Source organism: Ricinus communis, chromosome 7 (assembly GCF_019578655.1).
Source record: "Ricinus communis isolate WT05 ecotype wild-type chromosome 7, ASM1957865v1, whole genome shotgun sequence".
Taxonomy (NCBI): Eukaryota; Viridiplantae; Streptophyta; class Magnoliopsida; order Malpighiales; family Euphorbiaceae; genus Ricinus; species Ricinus communis.
The window spans coordinates 12,042,408-12,067,353 of record NC_063262.1 but is presented as its reverse complement, the minus strand read 5'-3'; the positions used below and the strand labels follow the sequence as shown (position 1 = coordinate 12,067,353).

Genomic DNA, 24,946 nt, shown 5'->3' with positions numbered 1-24,946 from the left:
AGTTTACCTTTGTAGTGCGGGCCACCATAAAACTCGACCAACGTCATTGCATGAACCAGATCTGAGTTGGTCAATCTTTTTGGTTAGAAGCTCCACCTGAGCTGCCAAGGCTGCTGTAGAATCCACTTAGTTGACCACTCCCTGTCTTCCTAGTCGGCTCCTAAAGGATTGCCACTGATAATTGTTCATGGGCATTTCCTCTATCAAGTTCTAAGCCTGCTCGGGCGTCTTACTATTTAGCGCCCCACCTGTTGCAGCATCCACCATCTGCCTCATCGCAAGGTTCAACCCGCTGTAGAAGGTCTAAACCTGTATCCACACTGGCAATCCGTGATGTGGGCAGTATCTCAAAGATCCTTAAACCTTTCTCATGCATCGTACATGCTCTCATCATCAAACTGCACAAAAGAAGATATGTCATTTCTAAGTTTAGCAGTTTTAGCAGGAGAAAAATACTTATAAAGAAAATTTTTCTGCCAACGCCGTCCAGGTAGTAATCGTCTGCTGTGGAAGAGATTACAACCATCTCTTTGCTCTGTCCCTCAAGGAAAATGGAAATAATCTCAGCTGAATGGCGTCATCGGTTGTTCCATTTATCTTGAATATGTCACAAATCTCCAAAAAGTTGGCGATATGTGCATTGGGATCCTCGTTGGGCAACCCTCCGAACTACACACTCTGCTGGATCATCTGGATAACATTAGTCTTTATCTCAAAATTGTTGGCCGCTACAGGAGGTCTGACTATACTAATTTGCGTCCCATCCAAAGATGGTCGAGCAAACTCGTACCTCGTCCTCTAATCGTCATCGGCCTAGGGGTTGTGGTTCTCTATCACGTTAGCTCTATGAACCTGAACTGTAACTCTGATCTCCTCCTCAACTGCTTGCAAACGTCGTCTCAATAATCTGATAGAATGCTCTAGGTCAGATAAGGGTTCTATGGGATCAGGGTTAGAGCTCATGGTCATAAACTACCTGAAACCGATAATCTAAACAACCACCAATCAACAAAAGCAATAAAATAAAGACCGTTTTAGTTCATTTCAAGCATCATCTTATTGTTGGAGCAACTTAGTGATCATTTTTGGTACAGCATTTAATCCTTGGCTATTTTCTTGCATTACCTACATAATTTTTCAGCAACTTTTAGCCTACTTTCCATATTTCTCCATACCCTACCTTAACCCCATTACAACCTAGCTCAAGACCCATTGGATCTATGAGCAAGCTTATGTTAGGCACTTTTTTTTGTATTTTTGCGTTGAGAGCTTAGCGATCTTCTTTCACCTATATACACTTGTGTGTTTTGAATGACATCTTGTTAGGCATGGTTCTCAAATTCTCAGTTTTGATGGTTTATCATTTTAATTTTAGCAGCTTTATTAACTTTGTTCTCTTTCTCAAGGATTTAGTGATTCGGGAATTGTGAGGAAATTTGTTACGGAGTTTTGAGATTTGTTTTAAGCTAACTTCCTGCAATGTATTTGATTGAGTTATTTGGTATCTGTTTGAGGAGTGAGTTGTTAATTGCTTGAGGACAAGCAAACGCTTAAGTGTGGGGTAATTCGATATAGATGATTCTATGCATGTCTATCGGCATTTATTCCTGTTTGATCGCACTTTGGTATGTTTATGAGTTTTTCAGGTTTTCAGACTCCTTGATAGGAAATTGATTGATTTCCGGGCAGAGACCAAGCTATTTTGATGATTTACGCATATTAGATGTTCGTCGAATTCGATTCCTTATTGGCACGCATTTCGAGGCTTTTGCACGGCCCATGCATATTTGCACGAGCCATGGCACGACCTCCCTTGGACATTTTTTAAGATTTGCATTTTTAGATGTTTGTGCCCGTTGCAGGGGCCGTTCATATTGCAGAGTGGCACATGGCTATTCATTTTACAAAGTGCCTGCGCAACGGCATAAACATCCAAAAATGCAAATTTTCAAAAACGTCCAAGGGAGGCCGTGCTACGGCCCGTGTAAAAGCCTCGAAATGTGCACCAACAAGGAATCGAATCCAACGAACATCTAATATGCGTAAATCATCAAAATAGCTTAGTTTCTGCCCAAAAATCAATCAATTTCCTATCAATGAGTCCGAAAACCTGAAAAACTCATAAACATACCAAAGTGCGATCAAACAGGAATAAATATGACTCAAGTACACGAATAAACGACTGATAAACAGTCAACAAACATGCATAAAATCATCTATATCATGCACGTTGTGTCACCAATAAAAATAATCCATCAGCAGAGAACATAGAAGCACGTGCCATGAGTATCTCAGCAAAAAAGAAACTAAACTCTAGGGGGATTTCAAATAAAGCAAGCCTTACAAGTATACCAAGTAACTGACTAGTGAAACGGCAGAGCACCCAATTTCCATGACCCCCCATCACCATAGTACTTCAATTTAAGACTACCGTATCCTGCCTGCAAAGCAATTACCATTAACATTTTTATGTTTCATCATGTTAGTCACAATATCCCCTTCAGAACACTCACCATGATACCTCCCCCACTTTATTGTGAAGAAATCATTATTTCTTTGGAGTTGTAGAAGATGGCGTTGATGATGAGAATGAAGAAGGATCATGCTCAGCTTGTGAAGTGGTTGAAGAACCCATATGTCCCAGGATAAGGACTGCCAGGATTGTTATGTGGATTCTCAATCCGCAAGTCCATTGAATTCTGATGGAGAAGCTCAGCACCAGCAGTGACAGAGGGAGTGGTACTATAGGAGTTGCCTGCACTTGCAATGTCACTGCTTGTAGAAGGTGGCTCGATATTTCTCTGTACAGAATGGTTATCATTGTTCAAGGTGTTCCCCCCAGTTTGTTGTTGATCAGGTAGCTGAATAGGAAAATGCAGCTCTGATAATGGCATACTCCCACTGGAAAGCTGGGTGAAACTCTCTGGAGAAGAATAAAAGGTTTACAATATTGAGCAAAAAGCACAAATAGCAGCAACATTATTATGGCAGTTGGTGCAAAATATAGAATAAATAACAATCAACATTGGACCAACAGAACCTCCACATGCAATTGAAGGAAAAAGGAAGCTCTAAATTATGCAAATGTATGATGTCATACCAATTAAATTAACCAGTTATAGAAAATCACTTTTACAAACACTACAGAAACCTTCTTTTTTTTTCCAAAGACGTCCAACTTGGACTAGAGGTTTATGTCCAATTTGGACTAAAGGTTTATAAACAAGAACTAAATCATTCCTTTTACTAATATATTCCCATAACCAACGGGGCTCCTATGTCCTAATATGAAAAAAACCAAAATAGTATACAGTAAGACCTTACATTTAAAGTAGTGCAGAAGAAAAAAAAGAATTAAATGATTGAGTGATATCAACAAGTGAATCTAAATCCCATTAAATAAGCCAAATGATAAATTAAATTTTACAACCTACTGTATCTTCTCAATTTTAGTAAAAGAACTTTGTCGAATATGGCTTTTATTTCAAGAACTAACATATGTGATGCACAGGTTGCCAACAAGGAGGTTACCATGTGCATTTGAGTGGTCTATAGACAAACTATATAAAAAAAGCCTGACACTCCAAGTGGCAGGTTATCATTTTCCCACCTTCTAATCCTGTTTTCTTACAGATGTGAAATTTGTAAGCTGTCTAAAGCTTAAACAACCATGTACTTGTGACATATACCAACTTCTAAAGCTTAAAATAGCAATAACAAAAGACAAAATGCATATTCCAGCTCATGTCACTCTTTTCCATAGAGATTATTCAAATGATATTATCAGTAAATTAGGGTAACTCAAAGAGAACATATATCAATAAGCCAAGAATTTCATAAATTTAACCTTTCGGTCCTTTCCCAATCTCACAGCTGAAGTCTTCCTTCATGCTATTAACTCTTTGTGATATTTGCTGTTTGTGCCACAAGCATACATAGGAAAACTATAGTTAGTCAATGTAGTAATTGGTTTAACATTCTAAAAGTAATTGTTGTTAGTCAATGTAGCAATTGCTGTTTGTGCCACAAGCATACATAGGAAAACTATAGTTAATCAATGTAGCAATTGGTTTAACATTCTAAAAGTAACACAATAACTAGGCCTAATTACAAATGAAGTCATGAACTTTACACTTCTTAACAATTTTATCCAATTGTTTCAAAATTTTAAAATAAATATTCATTCTTTTGATTTATTTTCAAAAATACTTTTCGATGACAATTTTTAAAGTTTCACAGTAAAAAAATAATGTAGGAAGTTGATTGTACTTACTATAAGAATAATAATTATGAATCAACACAAATAGTTTATCCTAAACTTAATAACATGACCACTAAAAATCTCATGTATGTATATTTTTTCACATATTTTACATCTAAATACAACAAATTTTTTATTAACTCACTAAATTTTATGTTAATAAGCAGAATTGACTTGCCATGTCATTTTTCTCATTGTAATATTTCAAAAATTGTTACCGCAAAATGTTTCTGAAAATAAATTGAAAGTATAGGTATTTGTTTTAAAATTTTAAAACAATTGGATAAAATTGTTAACAAGTGTAAAATTCAGGATTTAATTAGTAATTAGGCCCAATACCTAAATACAACATGTAGTTAGAAGAATAAGCAATTAAAAAGTGTATTTCTTTGTGGAAGAAGTGACAAAAATGACATAATTGAGTCTCTTGCCTAATATATATCCAAACTCAAGAAGTATCTATTAGATTATTATGCACATTTGGGATAGAAATTTCACCTGATTCTTGAACACAGTGGACCTTCTTTTTCATCTAATTTTAAAATTTATACTTTCCAATACAATGAGTCAAAATTGTATTTTGGATATAATAGCAGCCCATTCCATAATGTCAAACATTCCACGTCAATTAAATACTATGTATCAATATTGGCAAGTAACAAATGACTAAAGTACCTAGAAATCATAGTGATGAATTTTACTTGAAAGAACCCATTGAGCAAACAAAGTCGGCATCTTGAAGTTGATCTTATAGCCTAAAGCACCAGCCAATGATACATTAATTAATTTTTATGTGAGCTAAATTTCAAATCTAAACTACGATCTTCTCACTTAGAGCTCAAATGCAGTATGGATTATGAGATTAGCTGATAGCATGCACCAAGACAGAGGCTTAAATAAAAATACACTGGTGCATTTCAAACAAAAAATTTTCCATCAACATTAATCAAGTTCAATTCTGCCATGAGAAATTAATTAACATTTTCTGTTAGGAAATATAATATATGTTTAATATTGCAACCGGATTAGATCAGATCCTAAAAGTTAGGGCCTTGCTAGAATTAGAAAAGGAAATTCGCTATTGTTCAGTCCTCAGTTTAGCTAAGAGTAAATATAAAATACCTAGGATTGTACAACCATTTATACATGAATAGAATAGAAAAATTCTTTTCTTCAGAAACTTTAATATCCATGCGATTTAGAAGGTCATCATCAAACAATTTGCAGTACATGAAAAGATAAAGAGATGCCAAAGAAACAAGCAATATTCAAGTCGAAACATAGGGATGTCCAAAGATTAATATGTAAAAGTATACCAAGCTGCAGTGGACAAATACCTGTAAGTGCTGCATATATCTCTTTGTATATCCTATATTAGTATGTTTAGGTATCCCCAAAGATTTGTTTAATTGACGTGCAGATTCAAGAAACCTGTCAAAATACTGGTATAAGCAGAAGTCCAAGAAAAGGCCACGTAATGTAGATAAAAGTCTGAGGCAAGCTAAACTATCACCATATACATACTTCACCCCCTCCCCACTGCTACCTGACCCCTGCCCATGTGGTGATTAAACATGAATAAGAGCACAACTGTTTTCAAGACATTCACACAGGTAAAAAAGGACAGCCAAATGTTCTAAACCAGATAGAATATTTATATATTACTATATTATCAAAACACATTTCATTTTCCGTTGGCTGTAGGGTTTTCAAGAACTCCTTAATTGCACTTTAAATATGTGCCCATGACTTTTAAAAATAAATTCTCATATGAATAATTAAGTTTTTAAAAGGTGTAAACAAAAGAAAAATGTATAATTGTAGTTTCTCATCCCACTTATTATGATGATGACATAATAGATTAGAAATATGTAATTATCGAACGAGTTATGGTACAATTTTAAGTAACTTGACCCACATCTAAATGTTATAAGAATCGTGAAATTTGTTAGTCAAATAAATTCCAAGTATGCATTTGAATAGAATGGAAAAGACTAAAAGTTATATAAATAAATGTGTTCACACAACTTACAACTTCATGCATCTTTTAGAAATTCTAAAAATTTATGTCAAGTGTGTATGTATCTATTATAAAAATGCAATAAATAGATGATATGAACTCATAATATTGAGAGAATTTACTTGTATGGTTATAACTTCTAATATCCTTGTCAAATGTTCTATGCATGATAATTAGTAATACATTAGAAACTCGTACATTTTATAATGTAAATATTTTAACAAATACGTTCTATATGCTACATTAAAAAAAAAAGTTTAAGATCAATTTATTGCTAAGAAATCCTATTGCCAATTAAAAAGTTATAAGTATTCCCAAGTTTTATTATATTTAATGGATTCTTTATCAGGATGCTTTATCAAATAAATGATCATAAGATAAACTTCATTTGAGACTCTAATGGTAGATTTTCTATTAAATTGATTTGTGAATCTTGTAGTGAACTAATATGTTTTTAATGTTTATACATTAACTTAGCAAATATCAAAAGAATCATATCAATATCATAAAAAATGTAAAATGCAATATCCCAAAGCATATAAAAGCAAATACTACACAGCATTATTATTATCTATTAAGTATTTCTTTCCTAAATATATCTTTTTCATATTCTAAATGAAATTACAAACTTTTCACAGTTTTCATATTTCTTTTCACTATACTATCAACGGTAATATAAATTTTGTTGATTAGTAAATTTTTACCATCCCTTGTAATTGTTGGTCCTAAAAGTTTTTTCGCATATAACAAACCTGTGGTTGATAAATCTAGAACCTAGACATTCCTTAAAGATATTTAGATAGTTAGAAATATTATTACATATAACAAATTAATCAAATTTAAATTTATTGGACATGTTCATTATAGAACCCAGATTCAACAACAACAACAACAACAACAACAATAATAATACGAAAGATCAGAATTTCTACATCTTAGCAAATTAAAGTTGATTTTATTAATTCTATAAACTTTCAAGTCTCCTTTTCCAACTTTTTTGCATATACCATAGATGGTTGTGGACAAGATGGAAGGAATAATAGTGGTCAACTTTAACCAGTTAAGCTTACTTGGTAATTGGAGCATGCATCAAGATGTATTTTAAAAACAGAGTAATACTGTAATATGATGTATCACGAAAATTATAAATCCACTAGAAACTTGCCATTCTTTTACATACCAACTTTATGGGATGGAAAAAATGGAGGTGAATAGTTAGTGTTAATTAGTTAATTGTTTCTGACATGGGATTAAGACTAATGTAAGAAAGATGAAACATTTGTTATTATGGCTTTCTTCTTCTCCTTCTTCTTCTTTTTCCTTATACTTAAGTACTAAAGGTATTGGCAACAGAATTGATGTGGTGGCAGTGTGAAAAAGTTTCATTCCTTTCCTTTCAACCCATTAAACATAATCATCCACACTCCAAAATGAATGCCAAGTGCGCGCTAACGCTATTGTTCGGGAAAAAAAACAATTGACAGGCTTCAAACTGATAGATGTAGACAACATTGTGCTGAAACCAAAAGAAATAGCAAAACGACAGCATTTATGTAGTAACAAAATTGAACGTCAAAAAGTGAGGAAAAAGAAAACGCTCTAGTGACTTAAGATCTCACATTGTCTCAAGTTAGGTGGTTACCTATAACTCTACATAAAGGTTACCACAAATGGATCTAACTGAACATGTGTTATTACAACATACAACCATCAATTTCTGCCCAGAAAAATAATTAGGGATATATATTGTTACCCAGGGAATTTCATCAAAAGTCCAAGAGAAGAAAACTCACATATTAAAATTACTTTCTAAGTCATATTGGGATGGGATGGATTGTGCATTTTGAGCAGAAGCTTGGTATTTTTGCGCCTTAGCTACAAGCTCAATTGCCTGCAAAATGTGAACTTTATTTATGAAAGGAGACTTCCAAATTCAACAAAATTCCATTCTAGCACAGCACCTTAGTAGCACCAGCACGCAAGAAAGAAGCAATCACATAACAGCTTAGAGATCTGTATCTCCTGAACAGAAATAAATAGAAAAAGGGGAAGACTTGAGAACAGATTACCAAACATATCCCAAATAATTTAGGTCATGAGATGTAACCAAATCAAGTTTTTATTTTAAAAAGAGCCAAGGGTTAGAAGCATTTTAAAGGATCATAGGAGAACTTTAGCCAAATCTTCCAAAATGGTTATGAAACTGGGAGTTTTTACAATCTTCAGGTATTTCCAAGATGATCATTTAAATTTACATAAGTTTTTAAAATCTGAGAAAGCGCAAAACCTCCAAAGAAAATGAATAACCATAATAGCCAGTGCAGGACAATGAATTCATTGTGTTCGAAATTCCTGGCTAAATGGACCAAGCACCTGAATAATTTCTCTAGGGCCTCTTCTTCCACCATTTTGTGACAGAAGCATCATTCCAATGGCTGAATGCTTATACAAAAAAAAATTAATCATTTGATTATAACTCTTCTAGTAACAATTAGAACTTCAGACTATTCAGTCTAGTTTCCTAACCAGTTCAACTTCTTATTTTGAGGGTAGATATAACCTAATTGGAATACTACCTCTAAACTAATATGAAATAGGTATTTCATTTTCTATGCTTCAATATATGCAAAGAAAGAAATAACTCAACTTTTACAGTTACTAAATTATAAGATTGCTTAACTAGGATATATTACTAGCAAGATTCTCACTCAAGAATAAGAACTATTAATATGAAACACAAAATAGAAGTAATAAAATAAGTACCTGAGGTTTTATCAGTCTTCGTGGAAAAAGTTCGTCATGATTTTGTAAACAAAATTCCCAAGAGCAGATCTAGCAAAGATAAATGAACTATCCGATTAAAGGCAATTAATAACATACCCAGGATTTTAAATCTATCATGATGACCATTTATCAACTCATACCTTCAGATCTCTAGAGAAAACAATACGAAGTTGACCATAACGTACAACACGAACATTCTCAAAAACACTTTCTTCTATTGCCCTTGGATAACGAAGTACAATCTGACCACTTGAGTTCTGAGATTCATGAGGTATATCAACAAAAAGAAGCTCTTCCATAGTGGGACTTTCATACTTGATTTGGAATAAACTAGGCAGAGATGTAGCAGTTGCTTCTGAACAAACAGGGGCAAGATTTTAAAGTGTAAAGTTACTATTTAACATCAAATGTTACTTTCAGAAAAGGATGAAACGATGATGGTGGTCCAGTTTCTTTGAATTTCATGAGTGCATGTTCAGTATTTGAAAGTTTGCAGATGTTTGAATGTGATTTACCAGTTGAAGTAATAACTAAGAATGACAATATTTTAAATGACATGATATTAGATCAGACCAAATAACATTTCATCTTGTATACTGAATTATAAATTGTAGTACGAAGTTTGTGACCATAAACTTTAGATCCAGACTCATCAACCTTTTAAAGACCACCCTAACTCCCACAATGATAAATGACCCAAAGGTTGTGAACTGTTTGGTACAATTTCTTTTGGTCCCAAGAACTGGTTATACTTTCACTTGAATGCTAATACTTGCTTGTGGGACATTCAATTGCATCTTGAAAATCACTACTATATATTAAGCACATAATTTCAGAAGATTAAAAATCAACTTCAAAATTCAATCTATAAGATGCAAAATTACTTTTAGAAAGGACTTCACAATATACTGTGAATACAATGCAACTTGGCATACTTTGCTTTGTATAAAAGAAAATTTAATTAAAAAATTGCACCAAGCCTCTCTCAGAAACTAATGAAAAATAACCAAAAAGAAAAAGGTTGAAGCAGAAACAAAAAATACCATAACCATGGACATGCTTCTGATTGCATAATTCACAATCCCATGAATCCTGCAAATATGCAATTATATTATCGGTATTCTCCCACATGAATAAGGGAAAATGTTTGCAAGATATATCAATAGTATAACCATTTCCTAATCAGTGATCAGCAGAATGATATTTATTCAAAGTCTCTCAATAAGTATCGTAGAGTGAGAAATCCAAATAAAAAGAAATTCAAATGCAAAAAGAGCACATGTGATGCCAGCATTTGTTTGCGAAGTAGCAAAAGACAGCAGAGGATTGAAGCGTTGATCGTCTCATGTATACCAATATAATTATTTCATTTATCAAAATAAAGTCAGAGTGGAATAGAGGGTCCAATCTATGCTAATAAAAATAGTCCATTAAAATCTTTCATTCCGTAACTGAGTATGTCACCAACACTCCCCTCCCTCCCAGTCCACCCACGCCCTAATGTTGTTCCCAAGGAAACATCAGTTAGTTACTCTCCCCTAAACAATTACATATTGATTTAATTTATCTTTCATCATAGCATACCTTATCATACACAGCAGGTGGGTTCCTATTTTGATACTTTGAAACACACAATCTCTTTCTAGCATTGTGAGTAAAAAACTCTAAAACAAATTTGTGCCAGAACTCCATATTATTATCCTGAAAAAACAACAGACCACAAACACATCAGTGAAAAAGAAAAAATAACACCGAAGACTGACAAAAAAGTGTTGTTCCAAGGAATGAAAAGAGATCGTACAATTGGTCTATGCTGCTGCTGATGCATGTACTTAATTAATTGAAGTGAACATTTCCCCTGTTCATAGACTGGTCTCACAGCAGATTTAAAAGACACATTCTGCTGTTGAGATTGCTGATGTAGTTGAGGCTGTTGTTGATGAAGTGCCCTCAGCATTTGCTGTTGCAGCTGCTGTTGCTGCAAATTGTGCTTCTGTTGTAAAGGGTTCAACTGTGAAACAAACTCTCTGGAAATTTGAGGGAAATGGTGTTGCTGCTGCTGCAGGTATGGTGCTTCTTTAGAATCCTGATTCTCAAGTTGTACACGTCCTATGCCTCTTCCAGTCTGGTTTTGTTGCAGCTCTTGCACCACTGGACCTGAGTGCAACTGCGTCTGTAGACCAATCTGATCACCTATTACCCCTCGTTCCAAGTTGGCAGAGCCTGCAAAGCCTTCAAATCCACCTTCAATGGATAGGGATTGTGGTTGTTGCCGATGCGGTTGGCTCGGGGAAACGTGGAATTGCTGCATTGATTGCCGACCATGTTGAAACCTCTGGCACTTAAATTGTTGTACATGAGACTGTTGCTGAGAGCTTCTAGAAGGATTTGGAATTTTTTGGCTTTCAAATTCCCCAGATGAAATAAAATCCATCATGTGTGTTGGGGTAAAAGGAGAAACAGAACCAACATCATTTGATGCCATAAAAACTGCACTAGGCTCCATTGCGGTATCAAACCTTCCCTGCTGAGAACCATCCAAACTAGAAAGGCTGATGTTTGAATTTATTAGCCCTCGCCCCAAGTTGACAGAACCAGCAAAACTTTCAGAGCCACCTTGAAAGGATTGGAATTGCAGCTGTTGCTGCTGTGATTGGGTATGGAAAACAGGGTGCTGCTGCATTGACTGCTGGCAGTGTTGAAACCTCTGTGGCTCAAATTGTTTGCTAAAAGATCGTTGCTGAAACCTTCTAGAAGGATTTGGAATTTGTTGACTTTGAAATTGGCCAGATGAAACAAAATTAATCATGTTTGGTGGTGTAAAAGAAGAAACAAAACCAACATCACTTGGTGCCCCAGCAATTGCACTGGACTCCATTTTGTTATCAGAAACTGCACTGGGCTCCATTTTGTTATCAGCACTTCCCTGCTGAGAACCATCCAGAAGAGGGAGGCTGTCGCTTGAACTCCCACTTCCAAAATTCTGATCGAGAAGAGATGAAACATTTGGAGAATTTCCCAGGAAATTTCATACTTTAGTATGCAGATGTCATGATAAGTGAAAAGAAAAGTTGCTTGTATAGAAATAAAGCACACTCAAGATTCCAAGATAATAGAGCTTGATTGCGAAAGCACAGGTGAGACAGACCAAGAGCAACCAATTGGAGTTGGTAACCCTGATTTCACCATTACGACTAAAGCAAAACTGAGATATATTTTCAAATGCCTAGTCACCTAATTGAGCTTATCTAAACAACCCAACCAAAACTCAAAATTAGCCCAGTAGCAAAGTCATTTGTAGTATTGAACCCTAACAACTTGACAGTTCACACTACTCATCAACCAAATTTGAAATGTATTTCCATCTATCTTTAGAAGTTCTAAGTTCAAGAGATACTAACCAAATATAGAAAGAAAGTGAAGTCTAACAACCAACATTGTCTGTTTGTTCCTTGGAAATGCAATTCTCTTGTGCACGTTTGGGAGCAAAAAGCAATTCTTGGAATAGGACTCAAACTTTCTTGTCCGATAGAGAAAATCCTCTTTTCTTTTTCTTTTCTTTTTTTTTCTTTTCAATGTCATAAATTTAATTATGTCAAAAATAATTTAGTCATTCATTTCTATTCCCATCCCATTTTCCTTGTTCAATGATGAATCACTCCACATAGAGATAAAGGGTAAATAAAGTCGTAATCTTGAATCCCAATTATTTATGTTTGGCTACCAAGACAGTGAAGACCAGCAAAATATATTCATTACACCAAAGAAAACCGAGACCCAAAATGAGAGAAGGGTTTAAAGAAAACAAGAAGCAACCACTAAACTAATATTATTAACTCTTTTAAGGTTCTGAACTCCATTAAAGAAAGCAGAAAGATCAAAGAAAAGAAAGACTTTAGATAATACGTGTCTTTGTTTCTTTTCCAAGAACAGAAAACACCAACCAAAATAATCATGTATAAGCAACCGCCAAAACCATAATGCACAAACACATGCATACACATATACACATTGTCTATGAAATATTTCACATTATTGAATGATAAAAATTTCAACCCAGATTATCTTTGTACAAAGACACAACAAGATTTCATAGAAGGAAACAGAGAGATAGAAAAGGGCTTGCCATTGTCAAGAATAAGCGAGCGAGCAAGGGAGAGTGGTAATGGCCTTTCCTTTTTTGTATTTCTTAATGTAAAGAAGGCTCGAAAGAGAGGGGAATATAGAAGTAAATAGAACTAGAAACAAACAATAACAATTTGGATCATGGGCTAATCTGGATCCTCAACTTGTTTTATAGGGACATAAAGGGTCTAAAATAGAATTTTGTTTCTATTTAAGTCCAACATTTTGTGATTTTTATTCTATTGAACCCATATGTGATGTTGGTCAAGCAAAGTTCTGGTATTCTGCTTGTTAGAGTACTAATACCATCGTACTCTATTATTAAAAATATATATTTTTATAATAGATAATTAATTGATATTATATGATTAATTTATTAGTTTTATATGGAATTCTATTAATTTAAATTATTAGTGAATTCATATATAATTTTTAATTATTTATATAAATAAAAATTTTTATATTTTAAAAATAGATGAAATCTTGTAAAAAATAAAAAGAATTTGTTGATGGATAATTAGGTATGACTAATTTATTGTCTAATTATATTAATAGATTCTTAAAATTAAAATAGTATAAATTATTATAAATTTATAAGATATTATATACTCATAATAAATTAGAGTCACTGAAATTATAATATAGACTTGAATACATGATGTATCATAAATTTTGGATCCAAAATACGTGTTTCTATAGACAATAATCTTAATGTACGTGTGAATTTAATCTTTGGATTTTTTTTTTTACTTTTCTATTTGTTTGTAATAATTACAATTAAAATTATATTCATTTTTCAATATTCAAGAGATAACTAAAATTGTATTTTTCTTTAATAAAATAACTACATTAATTGTTCAGTTTATTTATTTATTTAATCTTTTAATTAAGATTATACTAATTTCTCTAAGAAAAAATTTACATTCATGGTTGAATTCTTATATATTTAATTCTGTTAATTATAATTTTGGCATCATGAATACCGATAGAAAAATAAATAGAAAAATTTTTATTTGCATAAAAGTTTTCAAACTAATTTTATTGATAAATTATAATATTTTTATAAGTAAAATTATCATGTGTAACTATTATGAATCACAGATTTAGGTAATAATATAATAATTTGGATTCAAGTGTTAGGTTAAGTCAGATTTTGGTTGGTCTTAATAGAACTTAGATTTTTTTAAGTCAGATTTCGATTGGTCTTAATAGAACTTAGATTTTTTTAAGTCAGATTTCGATTGGTCTTAATAAAATCTAGATTCTTTTAATTTTAATTTTGAGTAACTAATTGTTAGATCATTTAAGATATGTTCGTTATAACATTTTTTTTCTTTATTTGAAATCACTTCGTCGTGGCTGCTTTTTATTGTTTTTCTTTTATTTTTAATGTGTTCTTTTATCATTTTTTTTCCACTTTTCTAATTAATTTTAATACTTTCTTTATTTTCTATTGTATTATTATTAACAATTTATTATTATACTCACACTAAATATATTTTTTTTAATAATAGACTACTATTCTTATAAAAAGAATACCATTTATTAAAAATTAAATTTTATATATACATAAAGTTGTATTAGCAATTCAACTTTTTATAAGAATAAAAAATTTAATCACACTTTAATACATATTTATATTTAAATATCTTAAAATTATTTCTTAAAATTTAAATTTAGATTGTTTCTTATCATTATATAGTAATATTTTATTTTTAGATTTAATAAAATAAAAAATATTAGAATTTTTATAATTATAAAATACAAAATACAGTTATAAGTTATGAATATAAATTTATTACTAAAACTTTCAACATCAATTATAAAATTAAAAGTTAGTAGGGGTAACAGTTCAATTAATCAAATCGTGGCTATTTTTAAAAACCTAACTATATATATTGGTTTTTAAATTTGTTAGCCCTAAACCTAAACTGTTAATGTCAGTTAACTGGTAATTATAGTATGATTAACTGAATTTTTTTGGTTTTAGCCATATTAAATTTTACAATTCTTTTTATTATTCTTTTTAATACTTTAGCATGTTATTCTTTTTTCTTCAATTAGTCAATAAATTAATAATAATAAAAATAAAAATAATATAATTAATATACTAACCTTTTAAAATTAGACTTATTTGTTAATAAGACAAGTTTTCTATTAATTACTATATTAAATGTATTTATATACTTAATACTTAAGTAATTTATTAATTAAATTTATATAAGTTAATACTCTCCCTCAATGTTTGCATTTCCTCCCCTTTAGTTTTTGTAACTAAGTCATGTAAGTATATTTTTCATTTTGATTCTAAGCATATACTTATCAATTTAAGAACTTCTTCCCCTTTGTCATGTACTTAACAAATTTAGGTCTTTCTTTTCTTTAAATACTTCTTCCATTTTAATTAATTTAGGTCTCTCTCTCCCTCTTTGTCAAAATTAAAAAGTAAGACAAGAGAAGTAAATTGCAAAGAGATAGAGAAAAAAAGATGCTTTACATATATGATCAATTATGAGACATGCATGCATGAGAAAGTAAAAGAAAAAAAATAAAAGAGTTAAAGAAAAATAAGAGATCAATCTTCTTCTTGTTCCTCTTGAAAAATCATAAGCTCCTTCCCTTTTCCACTAGAGCTAGCTTGAGGAGGTAGAATTTGAGCCTCTTCTTCTTCTTCTTCTTCTTCCTCTCAATCCTCCACATGACAATGAGGAATCTTGTGAGCTTTTGGGATTTTCACTAAATCTGCATGTAAGTGGTGGAGATAATTTTAAGTTTTCTCCATTTGCTTAAGCACTTTGTCCTCAAAATCCCCTAACCCAACCCGGGAACGGATCATAGTATGTCCACATCTTGTTGCAAGGCTCATCGTCAATAAACATTTCCCATGAGTCAGAAATTGACATATTTCTTATAGGTTCAGGTGAACGTAGGAGGAAAAGAAAGAGAGGGTTAAGCTTGGAATGAGGAAGAAGTGGGCTCATTTGACACTCGATTATCTTTTTTTCTTTTCTTCCTATCATCCACATACTTCATATGAGTAGAAAGAACTCCCCATTAATTTTCCACTTAGGTCCAAGTCTAATGACTTTGACATGCTTAAGAAAAGCTAATCCTAGTAAGATTGGTGAGATAGAAGGGGTTAGAAAAGTCTTGTTTAGAGGAGTTAGGTGTTAGAAGTATTTGGCAATTTTGGTGACATGTGAGAAGACAAGAATGACACATTTTTTAGTATTGCCAAGATGAAGAAGGTGATCAAGAAAACATTTAGAGGTAAGGATGCGCTTACCATGAATCATCGCATAGAGGAAAAGAAGGTCTTTTTGTGGAACTTTCTCAACCCCATTATCTCTTGCATGGATGTTGGTGGCTATCATCCTATGCATCACCCAACGTGTTAAGGATTTGAGGTCTTTGGAGAGTGAGTCTTTAGAATGGATTTCTTTGATGAAGATTTGCCTCCAAAATTGGGAAAAACAAAGAGGTATTTCTACAAAATTCTTAATAATTGAGAGATGGCTTCTTTCTTGAAAACCAAAGATAGAAGATAATCGAGTTCTAGAAAAGGGTTCTCCTCTCCCCAAAGAGCCTAAACTCTGTCCCAAAATAGTCATCCCCATCTCCCTTTTTGTTAATCACTAAGGTAGAAAGAAATTTCTTAGTGAGATTCTCAAATCCTATTTCTAAGATTTGGGGTAGGAAAAAGTCTCTAAGCCCTACACTTTTAAGGAGTGAGTTTACCTCTTGTGATAGAGCTTAATGAGGACATCTTCATCAAAGAATCTATAAGGTTGAGTTTATTTCCTCTCTATAATCATATACTTGATCTTTGCTTCATTATTTACACCCTTCATTTTTTCTATGATTGTTTCTAATAAAGAAGAGCTTCTTCCAATAGCATTTTTTGGACCCATACTTGTCTTGAAGAAGTAGAATAGAGGTTTTGAAATTTTTGAAGCAGAGTTAAAGGATTTTTGAAAGCTCAAATGAATATATGTGTAAAAAGTGATGCAATAATGTAAAATTTAGTTTTTATAGCCTTTAGGGAGGTGTAAAAACAGTAAAAAAATGCCTAGTTTTACATTAAAATCCATTTTCAAAAATTATATACCGGCTAATTTTTTACTAAAATCAAGGAGAAGCGCAGTTACGCTTTTGAAAAAGTAGTCATAACGACTATAATTTTAAAAAACCGCGGTTGGGCTGAGGAATATCTAGCGCGCTTTTAAGGTCATTTCCAAGATTGCTTGTGGACCTATAAAGTGCAAGCGTGCCTCTAGAGCGTGAGCGCACTTTTTGCAATTTCAAGCAAAAAACACGCAATAATGAATGAACATGCACTATTCACATTGATCACATCATTTAATGTATGAGTATTGAAATGCACATAGATTAAAAGTGATCTAGTGCAAAGATAATTTTAATACTCAAAAGATTGCATAAGAATGAAAAATGCATAAGTAAAAGCATCATAAATAAAAGGCAAACACAATTAGCACACATAGAAAATAATTTAAGCTAAGGTACTTCCATCTATCATTCCTAGTTATCTTTTCATGAAATTAATTCTCTCCTCATTTAGAGGCTTAGCGAAAATATCAGCGAGTTGTTTGTTTGTATCAACATACTCTAGTGCTACACTATCATTTTGAACATCATCTCTCAAAAAATGGTGTACAATATCTATGTGTTTGCTCCTAAAGTGTTGAATAGGATTCTTAGAAAGGTTTATAACATCAGTGTTGTCACATTTGATAGGAATATGATCAACCTCTCTCCCATAATCTCTTAATTGTTGCTTCATCCATAGGATTTGAGCACAATAACAACCTGCCACAACATAATTGACTTCCGCTGTGGAAAGAGTAACCGAGACTTGTTTCTTACTAAATCAAGACATTAAGTATTCACCTAGAAGATGGCAAGTCTCAAATGTGCTCTTCTTATCTAATAAACTACCAGCATAATCAACATTCAAATAACCTATTATATCAAAGAATGTTTCCCTAAGATATCAAACTCCTAAGTTCAAGGTTCCACATAAATATTTCAAAATTCTTTTTATGGCATTTAAATTAGACTCTTTTAGACAAGATTGAAATCTAGCACAAAGACAAATACTATACATAATATCAGGTCTAAAGGCAGTTAAATATAAAAGTGAGCCAATCATACCTTTATAGAGCTTTTCGTTTATGCTCTTACCCTTCTCATCCTTGTCCAATTTAGTTGTGACACTCATTAGGGTCTCGGCTACTTTGCAACCATCTATCTTGATGCGTGTTATCCATACATGGCAAAGTGCACCGATCGTATAAAGTAATATAATGATAAGTAAGAGTATCGTTCCACTAGGGCCCTAATTGTGAATACTACCTTTAGTCTTACACTAATGTTTAGCAATCAAAATGTCGTTTGGGTGTAATTATATTTAAAAGTAAAATAATCTTAAAAACAAGGATTAAAAGGATTGGTAAATTTATCAAGAGTAAAACCTATTTAGGTAGTGAATCCTCCTAATAAGTTAAGTATCTTATGAAATAAACAATAATTCATTCAAATCAAGAGTTGAGTTGGCATTTCATAAAATTAGGTTTAAATTTTTCTTAAGTGATTAAACCCCTAATTCCTAAGAGGAGGGAGAGGAATCTTTTCTCAAACCCACTCACTTAGGTCATGCATTAAGATTAAGAAATTATTAAACCAAAGGATCTTGTAAATCTATCTCTAGTATCCCAATCAATCTTCAATCCCTAAGATGTGACCAATTCACAAAAGATTATCTCTAATCAGTTTATGAAAACAAATCCCAATTAATACACTTATTAATTGAAATAGATAATTAAGTAATCAAAGGGATAATACAACTCATGAGAAAGATTAATTGCATTAACTTTGAATCAATCCATACAAAATAAATTAGAGACCATCAAAACCTAAATAGCAAGAAGATTAATTCATAGACATTACACTAAAGAAATAAAGATTAGAGGAAGAAGATCTCAAACTAGTCATGGAAGAGTAGAAATAAAAATCTTCAATTTTGAATCTTCAATCTTGATAAGCAATGAAGGAAATGATGTTCTTTCTTGAGAAAAATACCAATCAAAATCCTAAAAAATGAAAGAATATTAAGTTCTCTAAGTGTTTTTCTCTCCAGAAATGGAAATACGATGGAACTCCCCCAAGAAAACCTAAAAGTTCGCTTAAATAGTACGTTTTTAAAGAACCGCATAGGGGCCACATGGGTACCACGTGGCTGTGTGGTGTCCTTGACCAAAATCCGCACTTGAAGATATCCTTTATCCATACAAGAAGGCCACGCGGGCGTAGGCTCCTGTGTCATGCAAACCAACATTCTGCCACTTTTAACACATCATATAAGAAGGTCACACGGGAAGCTTCTTCTTGTGTCATGCCCGTGTGACACTCATGTCCTTAATGGTAGGTGCTACTTGGCTAATTTTTCTTGTACTTTGAAGCTAAGACTTCCTCCCATCAAGCAAGCTCATCAAATACCTAAGAAGAAACTAAAAACAAAGTCTGACAAATAAATTAAACTCAATTTAAGGTAAAACCAAGATAAAACAAGCTTTAAAAGTAAGTGCTACTAGCACTTATCAAATTCTACCACACTTGAGCAATTGCTTGTCCTCAAGAAAATTGAATAAAATAGAAAATAAAGAAATGACAAACTCCCTCTCTAATAAATAGATTTCATAAAATATCAAGGCTAATCATTCATCTCATCTCAATTTAGAATTGCCTAGCCAATAGTCGATCCTTAAACAAAATACCAACGTCTAAAGCAATCGAATAATAGAAAGCAATAAACATTAAAACCTTGAAATCTAAAGTTAGAAGAATGAGCATTCCTTACAATTAACCCAAAATTTTGAAGAAAATAAAGATAAAGTTTTTCCCCCTAAGCACAAAAAAATTCTCATGAAACTCGATAGCTTATATCATTTTTTCATAGAGATCCACGCATATTGGAAATTGTCATTATAGTCTTTTGATGCAAGTGTAGACATTGGTGATACCAACCCTCGGTTACTCAACTAGAGTCACAAGTCCAGAAACTACTCATGTTCTCGGGGTTTTCTTTGACTTATTCTTTTCATCACAAACCCTTTTTGAGAATATTGGAATAGAGCGAAAGACTCTTAGGATCGTTCCTGTTGTTTTTATTTTTATTTTTATTTTTTTTATCTCAAAAAGAATAAGAGAGTAGAAAGGGTTATTGGATGTATCTACCCATCAAAATTAAGAAAAATTTAAAATCTTAATGCTCATAAACATAATTAAAATTTTAAGATATAAAGACAATGCAATACTACGGATCAAAAACCCTAGCATGGATACCAAGCTTATATTCTCAATTCAAAGCCAAATCAACTAAATCTCAATTCCATAAATAATTAACCACATTTATTATTTAGAATCTATAAATTCGAAAGAAAGAAAACTATAGCAAGTAATTAATTAATTTCAATAAGTCTATAGGAAATTAATCACAACTAAGAAGAAGACAATAAAAACTCTTTCCCCACACTTATCGGAGATATTGTCCTCGATGTGTCCATAGAGATGAAAGAAAGAAAGGGAAAAGAATTGTTTTCCTGGTTTGCACTAGATTCCCGATTGCTGAATCGAAAACTTATAGGTACCTAGAAAAAGCCGAAGTCTTGAGTTGAATAAAAGCACCTAGTCTCCAACTTGAAACTCTCTTTTTGGTTTAATCCTAGTATCACGCCACCTCTTCGTGTGCTCCTTACTTATACTAGGCTTACCTAAGAACTACCTGAAATGGGATAGATAATCCCAACATCAAGAAGTTTAATCACTTCATTCATGTTAGGATTGAGACGCCTTTGAGGTTGCACCACTATTTTGAACTCTTCTTCCATGAGAATCTTATGTGTGTAAAAAGAAGGATTGATTCCCTTTATATTTGCTATCTTTCAAGCTACTGCCCTCAACTGCCTTTTCAAGGCTTCCAATAGCTTAGCCTTTTGATAATTCAATAATGCAGAACTAATTATTACTAGAAGCTTGGATCCCTCCATCAGAAGGCATACTCTAAGTATTCCAGAAGCTGTTTGAGTTCCAAAAGAGGAGGATCTTCAATGGAAGGCTTCATCCTTTCCTCATTGGCCATCTTTTTAGGCTCAAAAAACTGCTTTCTCATTAGTTTTACTGCCTCAAGGTAGGCTAGCTGCTCCAGAGCTCCTGGCATCTCACATTTCTCCTATTCCTGTACCAAACAAAAGTCCAAAGGATCTTTAGCAATAATAGACAAAATACAATTTACAGTCTCATGTTCAACTCTATCATTACTAACATCCATGTCATCGAGTACAAGCAGATTTTTCATGGCATTAGGGATTTAAAATGTTACTTGTTCTTCCCCTACCCTAAGATGAGCTTACCATCATGAACATCAATGATGGCTCTAGCTGTAGCAAGGAAGGGTCTTTTTATCCATATCCATAACTACAGAATCCATAGGAAAAATGAACTCCTGAACCTTAACAATAAGTCCTCAATGATACCCCTAGGATATACAACATATTTATCAGCTAATTGAATGCTCATGAGTGTTGGTTTAGGTTCTCCCAGCCCTAATTTCTTGAACAAGTTATAAGGCATAATACTAATGCTAGCCCCTAAATCAGCTAACGCATTATCAACATTTAGATTACCAGTAAAGCAAGGAATAGTAAAACTTCTTGGATCTTTTAATTTTTCATTGGTAATCTTCTTTGAATGATCATTGAACTCTTATTCCAACAGTTGCACCATTGACACTTCCTCGAGCTTCCTCTTGTTAGAAATGAGTTCCTTTAAGAATTTAGCATACTTAGGCATCTGCAATGGAGCTTCCAAAAAAGATATGTTAATAAAGAATTGTTTAAAAAGTTCAAGAAACATACTAAACTGTGCATCTAGTTTATCCTTCTAAAGGCGAGCTGTAAAGGGTATTCTGGGTTGATATTCCTTTATAAAAGGGGCGGGCTTTGGTGTTGTTTCTACCTTATCCTCGATTTCAGCCTATGTACCCTCTTTTTCATCATCAACCTTCTCAGTTATAATAGATTCTTCATCTACTTCATTCAGCTTAGATTTTAGTTCTTTACCACTGTGCAATGTAATAACCTTAAGTTGCTCCTTAGGGTTAGCTTCTATGTTGCTTGGCAAACTGCCCTGAGGTCTTTCATTCAAAAGCTTTGCAATATGCCCCACTTGATTCTTTAAGTTTTAAATTGAAGCTTGCTAGTTTTTAAGCGCAGTTTTAGTAGTTTGGGACCTTGTTTCAGACGCAAATATAAACTCCTCCATCGTCTCCTATAGATTACTCCTTCTAGAAGGAGTCTACGACTGATTTTATTGCTGAAAACTTGGAGGTGGAGGCCTCTGTTGATTCTGATTATGATTCTCCTAAGAGAAATTCAGATGATTTCTCCACCTAGGGTTTTAGGTATCACTGTAGGGGTTGTTCTACTGCCTAGGAGCATTTCCAACATAATCAACTTGCTCCGGCTTAGCGAAAGTGTTGCCATTTTGGCAATCTTGACTTTGATGACTACCCCCACACTAATCACAAGTCATAATTTGTGCTTGTCTTCTAGATGAAGACATAGTCAAAGCATCCATCTTTTTATTCATGTCCTATAATTGTGCATTTACAGCTACCACAGGGTCTACCGCATGGATTCCACTTCCTTTGGCTCGAACTTGCTCTCTAGGATTCTGCCACTAGTAGTTCATGACTGCTATATCCTCAATAAGATCCATAGCTTTCGCAGGAGTCTTATTGTTTAGTGATCCACCTGCTGCAACATTAATAGATTGCTTACTTGCGTAATTCAATCCATTAAAGAACGTCTAAATTTGCAGCCATAAAGGTAAACCATGGTGTGGACAGCTCCTCAATAAATCCTTGAAACATTCCTAGTAATTGTATAGAGTCTCATTCTCTTACTGAAGAAATCCAGCTATGTCATTCCTCAACTTCGCCGTCTTAGAAGGTGGAAAGTATCTCTCCAAGAATTTCTCAGCTAGCTAATTCCATGTCGTAAATGTCCCCATTGGAAACAATTTCAACCACTTCTTTGGCTTATCCCTTAACAAAAATAGGAATAGCCTCAACCGAATAGCATCATCCGATACCCTATTAATCTTAAAGGTATTGCAAAACTCCAAAAAATCATCCAAATGTGTGTTTGGATCCTCATTGAGTAAACTGTTAAACAAGCAATTATTTTGCATCATTTAAATAAATATTGGGCTTGATCACATTTCGCATCACAATACTCGATGTAACCCTATTAAGAGTTGGTCGTGCATACTCTATCATGGTTCTCTCCCTGGGTGGAGTTGCCATTCTACATTGTTCCTCTTTTTGGTTTAGGTCTCTTTCTTGATTCTGATTCTATAACTCCTCCACTATTTCGACTAAAGCTCATTATCGTTCTTCTCTTTGCTGCTTCCTCAAAGTTCTTTCTAACTCTGGTTCGTAAGCGAATAGTAGTGTTGAATTAGCTCGGGTCATACACAGATTCAAGTACCTAAAGAAAACACAAACACAATAAAGTTAAACCAAATAAAACATAAAATGCTAAATCACTAGCTTTTGAATTACTAATAATATCATAACAGAAAAGATTCCCCTGATAATGGCGCAAAAAACTTGATGCACGCTACTCGTACACGGCAAAGTACACCAATCGTATTAAGTAATATAATGATCAATAAGAATATCGTTCCATTGGGGATCTAATTGTGAATGCTTCCTTCAATCTTATACTAATATTTAGAAATCAAAATGTTGTTTAGGTGTATATTTAAAAGTAAAATAATCTTGAAAACAAAGATTAAAAGGATTAGTAAATTTATCAAGGGTAAAACCTATTTAGGTAGTGAATCCCCCTAATAAGTTAAGTATTTTATGAAACAAACAACAATTAATTCAAATCAAGAGTTGAGTTGGCATTCCACAAGATTAGGCTTAAACCTTTCTCAAGTGATTAGACCCCCAATTCCTAAGAGGAGGGAGAGGAATCTCTTCTCAAACCTACTCACTTAGGTCATGCATTAAGATTAAGGAATTATTGAACTAAAGGATCTTGTAGATCTATCTCTAGTATCCCAATCAATCCTCAATCCCTAAGATGTGATTAATTCATAAAAAATGATCTCTAATCAGTTTATAAAAATAAATATCAATCAATACGTTGACTTATCAATTGAAATAGATAATTAAGTAATCAAAGGGATAACACAACTCATGAAAAAGATTAATTGCATTAACTTTGAATCAATCCATACAAAACAAATCAGGGTTCATCAAAATCCAAATAGCAAGAAGATTAGTTCCTAGACATTACAATAAAGAAATAACGATTAAGGGAAGAAGATCTCAAACTAGTCATGGAAGAGTAGAAATAAAAATCTTCAATCTTGACAAGAAATGAAGGAAATGATGTTCTTCTTTGAGAAAAATACCAATCAAAACTCTAAAAATGAAAGGAAATTAAGTTCTCTAAGTGTTTTCTCTCTCTAGAGTAATCATCAACAATCATAAATGTATTATGACTTTCCACCCAAACTAGCTACTTTAATAGGTCCAAACAAATTCATATGTAATAATTGAAGTGGTCTAGAAGTACTTACAATAGTTTTGGGTTTAAAAGATGATAGATCTTGTTTTCCCATTTGACATGGTTCACAAGGCTTGTCTTTGATGAACTTCACTT

At 32.9% G+C, this 24,946-nt stretch overlaps 1 protein-coding gene and 2 non-coding genes across 8 annotated transcripts; 2 read left to right on the top strand and 1 right to left on the bottom strand.

Annotated features, from left to right (window-relative positions):
* Positions 1 to 117: 117 nt before the first annotated feature.
* Positions 118 to 13,314, bottom strand: LOC8263072 (transcriptional corepressor SEUSS). Of its 6 annotated transcripts, none has more exons than XR_007216529.1 (12): positions 13,192 to 13,314; positions 10,867 to 12,048; positions 10,650 to 10,766; positions 10,109 to 10,157; positions 9,206 to 9,420; positions 9,045 to 9,113; positions 8,075 to 8,172; positions 5,599 to 5,692; positions 3,848 to 3,914; positions 2,514 to 2,923; positions 2,345 to 2,441; positions 118 to 907 (listed from the first exon to the last, which is right to left on the bottom strand). XR_007216529.1 is itself a non-coding variant. In XM_048376267.1 (10 exons), the coding sequence occupies exons 1-10, from the start codon at positions 13,192 to 13,194 to the stop codon at positions 2,607 to 2,609; spliced, it is 2,211 nt and encodes a 736-aa protein (XP_048232224.1). In that variant the 5' UTR covers positions 13,195 to 13,314; the 3' UTR covers positions 2,292 to 2,606. The 6 variants fall into 6 exon arrangements, 2 of the variants coding, with proteins under 2 accessions (XP_048232224.1, XP_048232225.1); XR_007216528.1 differs by having other exon boundaries at positions 119 to 678; positions 791 to 907; positions 2,345 to 2,923; XR_007216527.1 differs by having other exon boundaries at positions 2,345 to 2,923.
* Positions 326 to 431, top strand: LOC112536089. The gene has a single exon (XR_003080155.2). It is a non-coding gene; the product is annotated as a small nucleolar RNA R71 (small nucleolar RNA).
* Positions 13,315 to 23,097: 9,783 nt separating the features above from the next.
* LOC112536090 lies at positions 23,098 to 23,204 on the top strand. Its single transcript, XR_003080156.2, has one exon. It is a non-coding gene; the product is annotated as a small nucleolar RNA R71 (small nucleolar RNA).
* The last annotated feature ends 1,742 nt before the right edge of the window (positions 23,205 to 24,946 follow it).

Excerpts from the sequence above, each read along its gene's own strand:
- LOC8263072 (XM_048376267.1), bottom strand. Across the intron at positions 9,114-9,205 it reads TTTTCTCTAGAGATCTGAAG|ATCTGCTCTTGGGAATTTTG; the intron begins GTATGAGTTGAT and ends TATCTTTGCTAG. Across the intron at positions 8,173-9,044 it reads GAAGACTGATAAAACCTCAG|GCAATTGAGCTTGTAGCTAA; the intron begins GTACTTATTTTA and ends CACATTTTGCAG.